The 16,266-nt window shown below is 33.1% G+C and overlaps 1 protein-coding gene across 1 annotated transcript in view; it reads right to left on the bottom strand.

The window, feature by feature from the left end:
• Positions 1-10,320: 10,320 nt before the first annotated feature.
• Positions 10,321-16,266, bottom strand: part of LOC105364333 (amyloid beta A4 precursor protein-binding family B member 1) — a 137,411-nt gene continuing 131,465 nt past the window's right edge. The window contains exons 10-16 of the mRNA XM_011502231.1: positions 16,051-16,178; positions 15,761-15,766; positions 14,984-15,234; positions 14,096-14,298; positions 13,222-13,398; positions 12,713-12,883; positions 10,321-10,540 (exon numbers count right to left, since the gene is read on the bottom strand). Of these exons, the coding sequence (XP_011500533.1) occupies positions 12,734-12,883; positions 13,222-13,398; positions 14,096-14,298; positions 14,984-15,234; positions 15,761-15,766; positions 16,051-16,178 (915 nt within the window). The 3' untranslated portion in view covers positions 10,321-10,540; positions 12,713-12,733. The remainder of the gene's footprint in view (positions 10,541-12,712; positions 12,884-13,221; positions 13,399-14,095; positions 14,299-14,983; positions 15,235-15,760; positions 15,767-16,050; positions 16,179-16,266) is intronic.

Raw genomic sequence — 16,266 nt, 5'->3', positions numbered from 1 at the left:
CCTTTTGTTTTACATTGCGATCGATTGACCGTTCGTTAAAACTTATGTTGTTAACGTGGTGTTTTATTGACTTTTTTTTTTTTTTTTTTTTTTTTTTTTTTTTTTTTTTTTTTTTTTTTTTTTTTTTAATATATATATATTTTTTAATCATTTTTTTTGAGATTATTTGTCGCGCTGAAACGAGGCTTTTCGTTTTAAAATTCGACTACTGCAATGCATTTGTATTATATGAAATAAATTTTATGGATCGTCGTTGAAAATTCTTTTTAATATAAAACATTTGAAAAAATTTTATTTCGATAGTTTTACCTTTTTTACTTAGTCCTCCCAAAGGGAATATGTTATAAGCTAATAAAAGGCACTTGAAATGCATGTCATTTTTCTCGTTGCATGTTGCACGCCAATCCATTAAAGAGAAAAAAAAATTTATATATATATATACACACACGCACACGCACACGTACACGTAGACGTACACGTACACGTACACGTACACACAATCATGAGAAATTCAAGAGGAAATAAAAGCATTAACGCGACATATGTATGCGGAGAAAAAAACATCCGACGAATATATTATGTGTATGCGGAATACAAAGCGAAAAGAATATTGAAAACCCTGTGGAGTACTATCATGCATAACGATAATGATTGTATTATTGAGCGATATGATAATTACAGTTTATCATTGTAATAGTTAATATATATTATAATATAAAATTAATATTATTAAAGTATAGGGATAAAGTACTTTATTCGACGATCCTGCTCATTACTTGTTTTTACAATTTTAACGAATTCGCATAGTGAATGAAATACATTACGCAAATTTAAAATCATGGAAAGAAAAATAAATTATAATATATTGTTAGTAAAGTACTTTATTTATGAAAAACTAAAATTGTTTGGCTTTTTGTCACTTCCCAATTCCTCGTTATTAAATATTAATCCTTTATTTCTAAATACTTTTATTCTCTCATACTTAATTTCCTCATACCTACACACACACACGCACGCGCGCGCGCGCACGCACGCACGCACGCACACAGAGACAGACAGAGTTAATTCATTTTTAAAATCAAATGTAGAATATATAAATCTTTACAGTTAAGGAAAAGACAGACACGAATATACTCTTTCTTACACTTAAACATCCTATTCGTTGCATATATTTTTTAACGAATATTAATTTTAATGTTAATCAATTTAAATGTAAGATACACATCTTTGTATATGCCTATTCGGCATGTATATAAAACGAATGATAGTACTACATTGCAAAAAGAAATATTCTTTGTAAAAAAAAAAAAAAAAAAAAAAAAAAAAAAAATGATGTACGCGAATATATTATAAAATGGAAATATTCAAGTGAATTACCGAACTAAATGCATAGAATTTTTTACTTTCATGATTGTAATAGTGAAGTAGCAGAAAAAAACCTTTGATGACTTCATCGTGGCAGATTCGGGTAAATATAATAAATGACTCGAATTACGACCGAATTAAACCGATAAGAAGAAGTGCAATAAGAAGTATACGTTTAGATGTTACCGAAGTATGTGATGGTAAATAATGGTTAAGAAATAAATACTAAATAAAGAAAAATTGTTACGTGTTAAAGGAATGATGATACGATCATCGAGTTTCATCAAAGTCCGAAGAAATTCAGTTTCCACAGAAGAATAGTAAATTCAACAATGACTTATCTGACAGATAGGACAAGTGAATGAGAAAATTAAACTAACAATTAAATTACGTATTCCGACACAAATACGTATTTTCTCGCTCGTTCTCCCTCCTCCTTACTCCCTCTAATCGAGAATAAATAAATATTTCACTTATATGCAGCAATGAATTTATTGATCCTATTATTTGTATTAGTACTCTACGCAATAGTAAGTATAACATAAATATAAAACTCATATAATAGCAGTAATTTATATTTTAAAAGAATAAATAATAAATACTTTATAGAATGTATCTATAATTATATTGATAATTTTACTGCTTTCAAAATGTAATCCACTTATAAATTGTCAAAAATTGTTTAACATTATTCTTTATTCTGAAGCTATTAACTTTATTTAATCCCAAGCCGGGATCAAAAAAAAATTATTAAGTACATTTTTAAATATTACCTTCATATCGAATTTCATTTCATATTTTATCTATTTTATTCTATTGTAATTGTACACTCGATCGAATTAATACTTGGAAAGTTCTTATTAAAGTTTCCCCATCGATATTTAGAAATAGATTTTTAAAGCCGTTTATTTCGACATAATAGAAATTATAAGCTTATCGAGCAATTTCTTGTCGATTTCTTGATAACGGCAAATGGTTTATTCATTATTATTCTCACTATCGTCGTTATTATGAATTTTAATTATATAAATTAAACAGTCAAGTTGATTACAGCAAAAAAGTTCTATTTTCATTATTGATTAACGAGGCAAATTTTTTTTAACTTATACTACTTACATAATAATAATATATAAAATAAAACAGCTTATATTCGTATAATGATTTAATCTGTAGAATTTTAGTTTAAAAATTATTAAATTATCTATGTAAAAGATCCATTAAATTTTGTCATATATATGTTATGAAATTTTATCCCAATTTTTAATGAGATAACTTTTATAAATAAGTAATATCCTCGCATGTTTATGTGCGCCAATAAAGAATGAGGTGCGAATTATACATGTTAGGTGCTAACAAGATTATGCGAGCATAAAGTGTATTTTGTAGAGTATTTTGCCTTGTAAATTATTAATCAACCAATAAAATTGTCATCACAAGGGTTTAATTTTGTTCTCCAAGTTTGCACGCACCATTATCACCTGTTAATTATATACAAAAAAAAAAAAAAATAAAAAAATAAAACACATTAAAATATTCTTGTAATATATTTTTAAAAAGACATGCATATTGATTGAAAAATTAATGATCATGTGATTATTGAAACGTCAATGTTATATTTGAAGGAATTCTATTATATTATGTAAAAAATAAGAATACAAAATTAATTGATCAATGAAACCTTTACGTAATAATTATTTATGCATAGAAAGAGAAAAAGACTCGTTTTTACTTCAATGATTTTGTTTTGTTCGACATTAGAATATATGCAGTTTATTAATGAATCTGTAATTATTTAATATTTTACATAATAATTAGTTAATATTGTGAAAATAATCATGGCTCATTTTAGTCCTCGAATCACAACATAATTATATATTCAATACCTAATTTAATTTGAAAATTTGTTTATGAAAAAGTGTATACTATTCATTCGCGTACTTAGAATTTAATTATTGAAAAAGCTTTGCGCTATAATTACTAAAATATGGGAATTTAAAGTTTTAAAAACTATTCTAGCCAAATAGAATATGTCAAAAATTCCATAGAAATAGTCTTTATATGCTTTAAAAATTACACGTATATGAAAATTAAATTAAATTTATTTCTATTAGTAGAATAACTATAATAAATTTGATTTAAAATTAAATTTATATTATTTATATCGATATAGAGTTTTTGTTATTTTAGGTAGAGAAATGAACGTATGACGTAGATAAACCACGTTTATTTAATCATTTATATTTATGGTGATTTTTCAGTCGACATCAATTTTTGCGTGTAACATAAACAAACGCGAAATCTTTATATAATACATTATTACAACAATATTAAATATCTCAACGCGCACATAAAGGACACTAAATCGAGATTAATGTAGTGACATAAATTTGATTTTCTCTATTTGCGCGCATTTGTCGGGCAAAAAAAAAGCGGACGAGTTAAGGGAGGATAAAACAAGATTAGACAAGGTCGGATTAGACATCTTCGGATATAAAGCTCAATAATTGCGAATCATTAGGAATAACGATGAACATAATAGCGTTAGTTATATTATATTTTAAGCATATCATATTATATATATATATATATATATATATATATATATAACTAACAAAAAAATTAAACACTAACTAAATACAATATTATTGATAATTGAAGAAATTAGCTTGTAATTACAACAATATTAGATTTATCTTTTCGTAAATGTATATTAAATTTTACTTAATTTATAAATTTTATACACCATTGTGGGCTTACGTTAGCAGTAATTATTTTTTTTAAACGAATTGCGAATTATAAATTGTAAATTATTTTTCAGCTAAGTCATGGTTAAAATTAAGCACTAATTAAATGTCGCTCAACTTTAGTACTCGTAAAATTGATATAAGAGGGATAAAAAAAAAAAAAAAAAAAAACGAACTTAATAGAAACGTACTTGATAATATATTGTTCAAGTTAATTTCTGCATGAAATACATTAAATGCCCTTTAAATTGATCGATAATCTTATGTTGATATCACGAGTTTAAGGGTACAATGCGCGTATATACATAGTTTTTTCTGTTTGTATGAAAAGAAAAAAATATATACGATATATATATATATGTACTAAAATTCTCCTTCACTTGAATTGCTTTTTGGCATTGTTTTATTACGTCTTAATATAGTTCAGTCAATTAATAATTGTCTTTTTTTTTTTTTTTTATCGGACATGGAGCTTTAATATCATTTCATTATGTTGTTATTATTTTTTCAATGTTTATTTGAAAATTATGTAAATTATTAAGATTTTCAATTCATTAACGATAATAAAAACAGAAGAAAAACATTGTGATACCGAAAAAAATAAATAATTCTCTAAATATGCTTTTAGAGAAATATATCTTTATTCAATATATAAAAAAAAATTTTAATTGTTACACAGGATATATATATATATATATATATATAAAAAATTAGTAAATGCATATTCAAAAGAAACAAATATAATTTTATTCACAAGAGGCAGGTGTAGTTACATTGTATTATGTCATTCGGTTGCTTCATAGAATAATACTTGATTTTTTTAAGAATTTATAATAATCATCGATCGTCCTGATTACACGTGGAGATGAACACGCAAGTTCTGCTTTCATTATTCAATGAAGTGCTACTTGCTCTCGAACATATTACGTTCATGTGCTCGTGCGCATCATAACATAAATTCGCAAATATTTTTCCTTATTTTATCGTTTAGCGAACCTTGATAATCTTTCCTTGACCGGAGATTTGCGCTCGTTTTTATTAACAAGCTGTAATTTATTTTTGATAACATTTTTAGTACTATAAACTTGTACCGCAAAAACATTTAATTATCAGTAATCGTCGATAATAACCATTCCAATAAATGTTAACAAAGGGATAAGCTCACCTAGGCGCGACAGTTTTCAGGATCAACTTCCTTTCCTTATAATTTAATTAATTTTATTCGGTGGTGAGTCGACCATGCATTTATATATTTCGATCAATATATACTTACGCATACACATACACATACACAAATACATACACGCACGCACATGTGCGCACACGGGGAGAGAGAGAGAGAGAGAGAGAGGGAGAGAGAGAGAGAGAGAGAGAGAGAGAGAGAGAGAGGTACGCGCATATATGCAGATGCTGGGCGCGTGTACATGTACGCCCGCACGCACACTTAGGAATGCTTGCATATATTAATCGAAATAATAAATTAATATTAATACGTGAAATAGAAGGAAACAAGAGGTTTTGTAATATGGTTGATATAAATATATGAAAAAGCAACGATGCAACGCAAGTATTTTAGCTTAACGCGACAATGACGAGATGATAATACTTAACAATTACAATAGCATTTCAACGATGAGAGATGAAATTGATTTATCTTTATTTCAAATAGCGGCAATCACGTGCGTGACGATGATAGTCGATAAGTATGTGACAATTATAATTGCACCAACGAATATGAGCCGATAACCGTTTGATAATAAGTGCAGTGTGGTAGTGAACAAATATTTCGACTATAAAATTCTTATGGATTAAATCACTGCATCTCTCTTCAAATAATTTCTTTTCTAGAAATTGTGTTTTCCTTCTCTTGTATTTTTATTTTCTTCGATTTGCTTTTTATGAAATAAATGCTCAGTCCTACAACCACTCGCAAGCTTTCAATGATTAATATGTTTACCGTACAATAATTTCATTTTGCAAAGATTATAATTATTATGAAGCATTGCGTTTTTTGTCCAGTTCAACTCTTCGCTATCGTATCAGCTTTCTCGTCCTTTATTTTCAATTAAAGTACATAATATACATCTCACATTAAATACAATAGAGTCGTTAATGCTAGTTTGCAGTGTTAAGAGACTTTGCTTTTCAAAACAGCTATCCTTCTATTATTTTTCTCTCTTTAGCTTAATTGTCACGCGTGAACGCTTAAATAGAGACAATTTTAAGCTATACTTGTGTAATTAATTGCGTGCCAAAGTGTATTATTTCTTTCTTTTAGTGAATTTTCTTGCTTATAGAATGTTAATAATTCAATTGAGTGTTGGCTTATGGTTCTTGTGTTCTTTCTTCGTCTTAGCTCTGCTCTATTTTGCACATTCAATACAACATGATAATAAATAATATAATAAAGTACAATGTTATATTCTGATATTATAGAGAAAAAAAAATAGAACATGAACATATCGATAGTTTAGCATTACAATATAAAAGATATTACAGTTTATAAAGATATATATATATATATATATATATATATATATATATATATATATACATATATATAAATATATATAATTCCATTAATTTATACATACATCGGCATACGCAGACTCGCACGCACACACGCACACATAAATTAATGGAAAGAGAAGGACTAGAATATCGTAATTAGCAATAAAGAAAAATATTACAACAAACTTTCTTTCGACGTAGATTTTCCTATTTAGGTCGTGAAATTTTTTAACTATTTTATATTATTGAATACACACATATCAACATAGGAAACATAATAGAAGAAGATCGATACTCTTTTATAAAGATATTATTTCATAATTTTCTTCTCGTGATATTAAAAATAATTCCTAATAAAATACGTAAAAATAAAACTGACATTTCTTTATTCGGACATTTAAAAATATATTTTAGTATCCCGTTGGTTTGTCCTTTTTAAAAAAATTAGCTTACACTATAATATTGAAAATGAATGGGAATCAATTATTCTCAGATAAATGTTTAACATCGTTAAAAACACGGCAATTTTCCCTCGACTTATCCGATAAAATCATTGTAACAGTCAATTTAATTTTTTCTACAAATCCAAATAATAATGGAAGTAACTGACGCGACCTCGTAACAACATAGTACGCCATATCTTTCATTAAAGCTCGTAGGATGAAAATATTTATTCATCAGTATAATTACGTATAACCGTGTGCTTGGCTAAGTATCGTTTTATTGTGTCTGCGTATGTCCGCGCGCGTGCTTATGTCGATGTGTGACCGAGTACGGATAACTACGTTTTATAAGTACACGTTCTTCTTCTGTCGAGATTTATTTTTAATACTTATTTGATGATATAACTCAAGTACAAGTGGTACTTTCTTATTTATTCTGATATTTTTATCTATAAGCGCTAGACATGCTTTAAATGGTACACGGGACTTGGCTAACCATAACACCACATTAGATCGATATCCTGTATCCGTGTACACTTATAGCGTTATCATTATATGTATTTACAGATAAGTCGTTTAAGCTACATCTGGCCGAACGTCAAATATTATTTACAAGATGAGAAACTGTTTTCACGTTATTTAAAATCATGGATCATTGTTCTTCTGTGGCTTAATTATAATTCTTTCGCGTTACGTCGTGCACAGAATTTTTATCTCCTTTAATTATGGAAACGTTGACTGCTCATTGAATATCGATAGATTTAGTCTCTTTGCTTTTGCAAGTATTATGCAAAATTTTTTAAATAATATCTTAATGAAAATAAAAAAGAAAACAAAAATGTGTAAAATTTTCTTACGACGATTAAATTTTTCATAGTTTACTGCTTTCTCTACTCTTTCATTCACCCAACATCTTCATACATTATATTATCTTTCGCACTCGAATTTATCACTCTTATATCCTTAGTTTTTTCTCTCTCTAGAATTATCCGATTATGGAATCGTCTATCCGAGTCCCGCCTAAGTTTCTTCTTTTTTTATTTGTAAATTCGACGTCCTGCGTAGGCTGCATTATTTATTTTTCCCTTTTATACTCGAGGTTTATATATTATTATTATTATTATTAATATTATTATTATTATTATTATTATTATTATTATTATAATTTTTTCCCTCCATTTATTATTTGTAAAACTTGACAAGAATACTTGCAAAATGATTCGATGGTAATATATAAATATTTTTTTTTTTTTATTTCCAGTAACAATATATTATAAAATTGTTTAAAAAACAAAAGCTCACTTATTACATAATCTATCACAGATATTATAAAAAATTAATTTCTAAATATTCAAAAAATGTACTTCATATATTGCTAAATGATGTAACATTTACTAATTCTAAAAGAATATTCTTAAAATATATATTAATTGATACTTGCATTTGCAAAAGTGTTTGAGTTTTAAGATTACAACCAATTTTGGAAATAACGCGGTTTATAATGAGACAATTACGGTTGGTTTTTCATGCCATTTTAAATATTAATTTCTTTTTGTTTACTCAAAGCGAGAGAAACATGTATGTCCGAGATAATATATTCGTGTTTCTGTTTGAGAGAGAGAGAGAGAGAGAGAGAGAGAGGGGGGGGGGGGGGGGGAGACAGAGAGCGTGTAGTATTTAGATGTGTATGTGTGTGTTTGAGTTTGTGTTTGGTTGTGTACGTATGAGCGCGCGCATGTACAATAGCAATGAGTATTTATTTACTTACGTCTTTCTCTCTTAGTCGAGTACAAAGTGTGCTTAAGTGTAGCAAACGTGCAGTATCACGTACATTTTTATTTTGTACGCGCAACGAAAAACTTAAGAGTCTCTTATACTATAGTAATTTTCATTAATTTTATGTACGTATTTAAAGATAGGAAGAAATAGAAGGGATCACGCTATTGTTTCCATCTTTTCGTCAATCCTAAGTTTTTCTCCCGCATAAGGACAGTTTGCATCCATTCGATACAGTATACATTCTTATTTGACTTGTCTTGTCTATTATATGCATGTCATATACGCACACATGCGCACATGCACACACACACACGCACTCGCGCACACACGCGCACGCACACGCATACGCACATGTGTGTATAACATTCATATGGGTATATAAGTATTTACTTTTGCGTAGCATACAACTTTGAAACGAGATAACGTTGGAAATTTCGAATTACGTCTTTTTCATTCTCTCTCATCTTTCTGAGCGCTCTAAAAATGTCACTCTATTTCATTTAATTCATATTCATTTAAAATTTTTTTTCTTTTCATTTAATCTTCTCAATCTACTCTCGTAGCATAAAAAATAAAGTCCCTATTAACTCAACGCAATTTTAAAATATTTTGTAGGCTGTCATATTTCCCTCTTTATTCGTCTCATATGTTCATCATTTACTAAACTTTGTCTCAAATGCGTAATTCTCCTCAGTTTTGTTTTTCAATTTAACGTCCTCGATAAGTCGCGAGCTTTATCATAATTTCCGAAGCGTGATATATAATCAAAGATTTTCTCGTACAGTCTGAAATATTTACAGAAACTTTCTCTCTACAGAGCGGCGGTACATTTATCGTACATTTATTATCATTGAAGGGGCCAAGAAACACGCATAGTTTCGTTTCTATATTTTACTTTATTTACTTCCTCCTGTAGGATTAAATAGGTAAGATATTGCCTATTTTATTTTATTTTATTTTATTTTACCGTGATTTCATTGATGCATCGACACGAAACATGTAAGCGCAATAGTTCATCTTCATATAATTCAGCTACAAACATGCGTCTTGCTTTATCTTCTTCGTCCTTTCTCTCGCTCTTTTCCCATCATCCCATTCTCTCTCTCTCTCTCTCTCTCTCTCTCTCTCTCCCTCTCCCTCTTTCTTTCTCACCCACACATCCTCTCCAATTCTCATACACTCTCTCTCTCTCTCTCTCTCTCTCTCTCTCTCTTCATCTCTGACACACACACACACACGCGCGCGCGCGCGCGCGCGCGCGCGCGCGCGCGCGCGCGCGCGCGCGCGTGCGCCCCCCCCCCCCCCCACCAATCTATCCCCCTCACTTTCCCCTTCGCGCTTCTCTTCTTGCTCCAACACTCTATGCTCCCTTCCCTCCCCTCCCTCCCCACCATCCCTCTATTCATCCACCCACAGTCCCTCCCCGCCAGCTCCTCCTCCTCCTCCTCCTCCCCTATTTTTATCTTCATTCCTTTAGACGCAAGCCGTCGTCGTATGGACCAACGTGTAGGCGAGCGATTCTTAAGATTTGCTGTTTTCCCAGCGAGCGAGCTGAATGCGCCTCGTGTCCAATGAGGGCGAGAGCAAGGATTTGAGCGAGGCACTCGGCGGCGATCCTCCAAAGTACTCGAGGGTCAGGGGAGATTGCAAATGCCTGTGTCTGATGACCTCTCGCTCGGCAGGTAGTGGCCAGAGTTCCTGGGATCGGTCACCATACAGATAAAATCCATGCAAGTTCAGTAACTTTGGCTTTTCTTGTCTAATATATATGATTTGAAAAAATGATCTGTGCTTGTGCATTAGTGCTCGCTAGTCCGATAAAAACAAAATTTCCAAATTGAAAAACACGAATGAAAGTTGCTAGAATCGAGCTTTGGATATATGGCATTCGCCAAGTTTTTTCATTTCTCATATATCACTATCCCAGGATTTATTTTACAGACGATTCAAACTTTCATTTAATTTTTTATTTGACGTTGGTAGGAGCATATTGGTGCAAATGTTCTATTGATAATAACATGCTCGGTACAATATTTTGACAAAACTCGAGATGAAATAGAACAACTATTCGGCTCTTAAAGATATTTTCTAAAGAATAACCGATTTCGAGAAAATTTTTGCAAGATGCTCAGGAGTAAGCGTCACCAGTTATAAAATTGAAATTGAAAATTCTCAACACAATTGTCGTTTCATTTCAATTTTCAATAAACATGTGCTTTCCGAGTAATTGAAAAATTTTATGAAAATCATATATACGTATACCTTTTGTGAAGTGTTTTTCAAATACAATTAAAAAAAAAAGAAAAAAACAACAACAACAACAACAACAACAAAACAAAATAAACAAAACAAAAAAAAAAAATAACAAACAAAAAAAAAAACCTTACTGAGTGAACGAAAATTTGAAATTAATAATTAAATACACATAGTTAAATTTTCCCTTTTTTCTCGTAATATTTTTTATTCATAAAAGTTTCTTATTTAACTTTACTATCCTTGCTCATTGTCAAAATATCGTCCAAGTGAAATAATTAAAAAATTTTAATTTTTCTACAATGAAATATTCACGGAAAATGCATAATTTGTAAGTTAAAACAAAGAAAATATTGCACAAGGAACTCTATTACATAGTTCTTTTATAAAAAAAAATCTTTTATAATTTTTTTTTTTTTTTTTTTTTTTTTTTTTTTTTTTTTTTTTTTTTTTTTTTTAAATTGTATACGTGCGTATGTAAATTTTCAAATTTTCATCAAATATTGATCGAATTAAACGTTCAAAATTCTACTAGTTGAATATGAAAATTAAAAGAAATAGTAAAAGCAGAGAAAGAAAAACAATTTGAAAAAAAAGTAGAAAAAACACGGAAGCAATTAAAATTCAAGAACGTAATGTTTAATAAATCCAAAATTATGCAATATTAATGGAAAACAAAGGCGGAATCGTTAAAAAAAAAAAAATAAAAAAAACAAAAAAACAAAAAAACAAAAAAACAAAACAAAAACAAAACAAAAAAAAACAAAAAAAAATAATATTTCGAATTGTCAGACTAATGGTGCTCAAACGTTAAAACTGTTAACATTGATTAAGTGCTTCGGCGCTGATTAGAAATATTGTCGGACGATTGCTAAAACTTAAATTCAATTAGCCAGACATCGATCGAAACGAAATATCTCCTTTAATGTCATTATTATACATCGTTTTATACTCTGTTATCTCGCGATAATATCGGCCGCGACACGCCGTTTAAATTCACTTATAAATTAAACATCAATTGTCACGCGCGCGCGCGCGCACTCTACTTTCTCTATCCACCGATTCGAATCCGCGCAGTCGACGGCTTCGGAAACAATGTCAATTTAACGACGAGAAGCACGCGACAGTCGTCCACGTTAATTAAATTCATCGTTTAATGAATTCCAGGTGAGTTTGGCAACTAAGAGACGCGCTCGTCCGTCGTACTCGAGCAAATTGCCGTGGCTACAGCGTCAACCGAGCACATACAGAACCCTAGAATCTTTGACATCGTCAACAATGGCGGCCGAGTTTATTTTTGAAATGACCGATCATATCATTGAAATAATCCGTGCATTGGGTTATTCGATTAATGGTTAAGCGACTGCGGTCCAAGCTTGGCCCCGTTCACGTTTCTCTCGCTCAACATAGACTCGTCATAGGCGAGTCTGATGGTGATGTCGGAAGCTGCAATCTCAAAGCTGCAAATCTCACGAGGTTTATCGTTAATCCTTATCTCCGCGAGCTCCCGCTTCTCCCATTTCCCAATCAATCTACGGCAAAATCTCAAAAACTCGACGAGCCGGCCCGCCGTTACATCCCTATACTTAGGATTCGCAGGTCCATCGTGTTACACACCTGGAGCGAGAGAGCCTCGTCTCAGGACTCGTTCTGCTTGCTCTTACGGCCGGTGATCGAGCCGACGAAGGACTTGAGGGTGGCGCCGATGCCACGACTGCTCGGTGTATTAACGCTGCTCGCGTTCCGGAAACCCGGGGGATGGGCGTCCAGACACTTTTGGTACCTCAGCTGCAACCACAATAAAGCACAGGACTCTCATTCGTATGGCGCTCGACTTTAATGCGCACATTATAGAGGAACTCGGACTCCAGTCGGCTCCAACTGGTCTAATCGCCGAGGCGTTCATGTCCAATGTTCCCACGCTTGATAATCGTACGTTAAAACCAATAATATGGATTGGGGGATGGAGGTGGGGCAGGAGAGGCCATTGTCACGATCGATGATGGTGATCGGGTATTAGTTATTTATCCGCGAGAGCCTAGATTACGAGGATGGGATTGGGCGGGTTTGAGGTTGAGGTCGAAAGGGGATGGTTGGGTGCGGCGTTTAATAATAGGGATGCCTACCTTGCACGCGGCCTCGATAGTTTTGCAGAGGGCCCCGCTGCTGGGTTCGCAATTGAAAACATGGGCGATGAAAAGGTCCTGGGCAGTGTGCATGATGAAGGCGCACTGCTTGACATTCTGGCCGATGCCGAGGAACGACAGGTAGCGCACTCGGCACTCGGTTATCAACTTGTCATCCTGGAACGGAAGAATCGTATTTTTTAAAGTTGACGTTGGATCGCTCGATGCAAGTGATTTCATCTCGATCAATTATAATCGAGCGTCCGTCATTCGTAATATGATTTTTTTCGCGCTCAAATCAACTGGCATCCGATAAGTCGTGACTCGTGCATTATTTTATCGATTGAGAGTCGCTCCATTCGTTTAGAGTTATTTCAAATTTATGTGCCAAGTGGCAATCGTAATGTTAGCTAACGAACCAATAAAAACAATGTAAAAATAATGTAATATAAAAATAACGACGACGACGATAGCAGTAACAAATATAACAATGACCATGAGAAATTTGATGAAATTTTTGGATATAATTAACGCGAACCTGATTTTTGCAGAGATCTAAAAGAAAAAAAGAAAGAAAGAAAGAAAGAAAAAAACGAAATAAGTATAAAGAAAGAAAAAACAGAAACGAAGCGAGATAATATCAATAAATTAATGTCCCAATGAGTAGAAGTTAAGTTAAAGGTAATTAGCAGTGAGTGGATGCGAAATAATTGAAAGCTGCTCGTTCAACTTTCAACGAGCTTTCTCGATACGAGCTTTTGCAATTTTCCGCTCAATGCCATTTTACGCATTAGTATATGGTAATAAGAAAAAGCTCTTCGTCCTTTGTACGCTATGCGCAATCGTGAAGAAACGAATGAAATAATATTATTACGTTGGGTGTGAGTATGGAAATCATGCTGGGCGCTACGGCAACATTAACGTTTCGCCACTGGTTGATGGGAGTATTGCCGACAATCTGGTCTATAGCGTAATTGAGGACGTCCATGCCCGTTGCCTGGGATACTTGCATCGATCCAAGATACTGGGCTCGCAGTACCTTTTTTGGCTCCTCCATCGGCGTTGGGAAGGATTGCGCTGAAAAATTAATGGCGCATTAGTGGTAGATTGTATAGTTCGTAATTACAAGAATTGTACGAAGACATTGATGTCGCCATCGGAATAACAGTATGTTGCTCGGCAATATTTACGCTTCCCTTTATACCTCGAACGATCAACGAAATTTTAATGTCATCGTCGTTACCATTGTCATTGTCATTGCCATTGCCATTGCCATTGCCAAACGCTCAACCTCATCTTTTTCTCTTTCATCGAATTCATTTGCGATTACTCGCCACGTCTCCATAACATAATCGAGCTAATTAAATGCAACGCGAGTTTTTGTACTTTCGCCGAACTACATATCATAACGTGGAGTGGAAATTATTGTTAGAAAGACGTCGATCCTCGCGCAAAACATTTGCTTTAACGACGACTTTACAAACGCGTTTACGAGCAATGGCAATCGACCGTTTATTCCAAAATTAATTCGTTCGCCGCACGACCCGATCTCAAGTTCGCATGACTCGTTAATACTCATACCCGTCGGATGGATTTCACCGCACTCGGTGGTCAGCAAAAAATTGAGATTTCGAATTGTCGAGTGTGATTGGTGGGAGTGTGACCGTAGGAATAGAATGCTCGCGCTCCCGCGTCACGTGAGACTTTAGCGACACTTGGGCTTGATCGGGCGGGTAATTGGCGTCGATGGTCCTCTACTTACTGACGAGGGCCTGGCCGTTTTTATGGAAGCGTCTGTGCTCGGTGGGCAGGTTCGTGGGTCTCGCAGCGAGACTCGTTCGGCCGTTCACGTCCACGGGTTTGGCCAGGCTCTGGTGCAACGAGCGCTCGATCATTATCTTCTTGCAGATGTCACGCAGCGTGTTGGCGATCGTGCGGGCCGGTATGTCGCAACGGAACACGTGGCACATGTGCTTCCGCGTGGTACGATCCCTCGCTACGTAAGCGAAATCTCTGCCAAAGGGTAGGAACGATATTTTATTGGGATGATTTGCGGCCTATGGCCTCGGCATTGTTTGGTGCTTATTTCCGTTCGTTTGCGTTTGCGTTAGCGGTGCTGCTTGGCTCCCGGATGCTCTCAGGCTATCGTTCGCCAGCTCGTTTATTCCCGTCGTATTTATTTCGTTATTAACGAGGGCTTCCTCTCTTGTCATTTCATAGTGGCCCTTCGGCCTATGACATTTAATACCGCGATCCGTCCTCAATCATCAAAACTCAAATTCAAATTATCATCACCACCATCACTGTCCTACCTCGTACTCTATGCTTATTTATCTTTTTTCCCTTCTTCTTTCTCGCGCTAACGAAACGATTGCCGAGCAGCTTCTAATCATCACGATAATCCGTATTGCTTAATAAATTAAAAAGTCTTCGTCCCGTTTCGTGCATCCACATTTATTAGTCTAATTAATCGAATTGATCGAACGGTTTCGTTGGCAGAGATTTTATACGTAAAATAGATAAACAATGAATTAATTACCTTTCTCTGTATGGGATGAAGATGAATAATCCATGTCGAATTGTCGACGGCCATAATTAATGAAACAAGAACAAAAACAAACGATAATGAAAAAAGAAAAAGAAGAAGAAAAAGAAGAAGAAGAAGAAGAAGAAGAAGAAGAAGAAGAAGAAGAAGAACAATAAAACACATTAATTAGTTGAAATTATTTATTAAGTCACTTTATTAGATATTTTATTTCATAAATGTAGTCGTTGCGGCAGAATAAGTATCACAATTACTATGACCAAAATCAAAAATAGATATATTACCTTCCGTGATCTCGTCCAACACCCCAAACTCGTAGGGTATGAATTGGCTGTGTATTGAGAACCGTAAGATTTTCGGGATCGATTAACTTTAAAGCCCCTTCGTCCAGATCCATGAATAAATCTTTACCCTAAAAAGTACGATCTTTTATTTAGTTAACAAAAGAAAAAGTAAAAGAAAATCTCGGATGAAAAATTTTGCACAAGTACAGTCATAAT

Source organism: Ceratosolen solmsi, unplaced genomic scaffold, assembly GCF_000503995.2.
Source record: "Ceratosolen solmsi marchali unplaced genomic scaffold, CerSol_1.0 scaffold31, whole genome shotgun sequence".
Classification (NCBI taxonomy): domain Eukaryota; kingdom Metazoa; phylum Arthropoda; class Insecta; order Hymenoptera; family Agaonidae; genus Ceratosolen; species Ceratosolen solmsi.
Note: the sequence above shows the minus strand (reverse complement) of the source record. Positions and strands in the feature narration are given on the sequence as shown.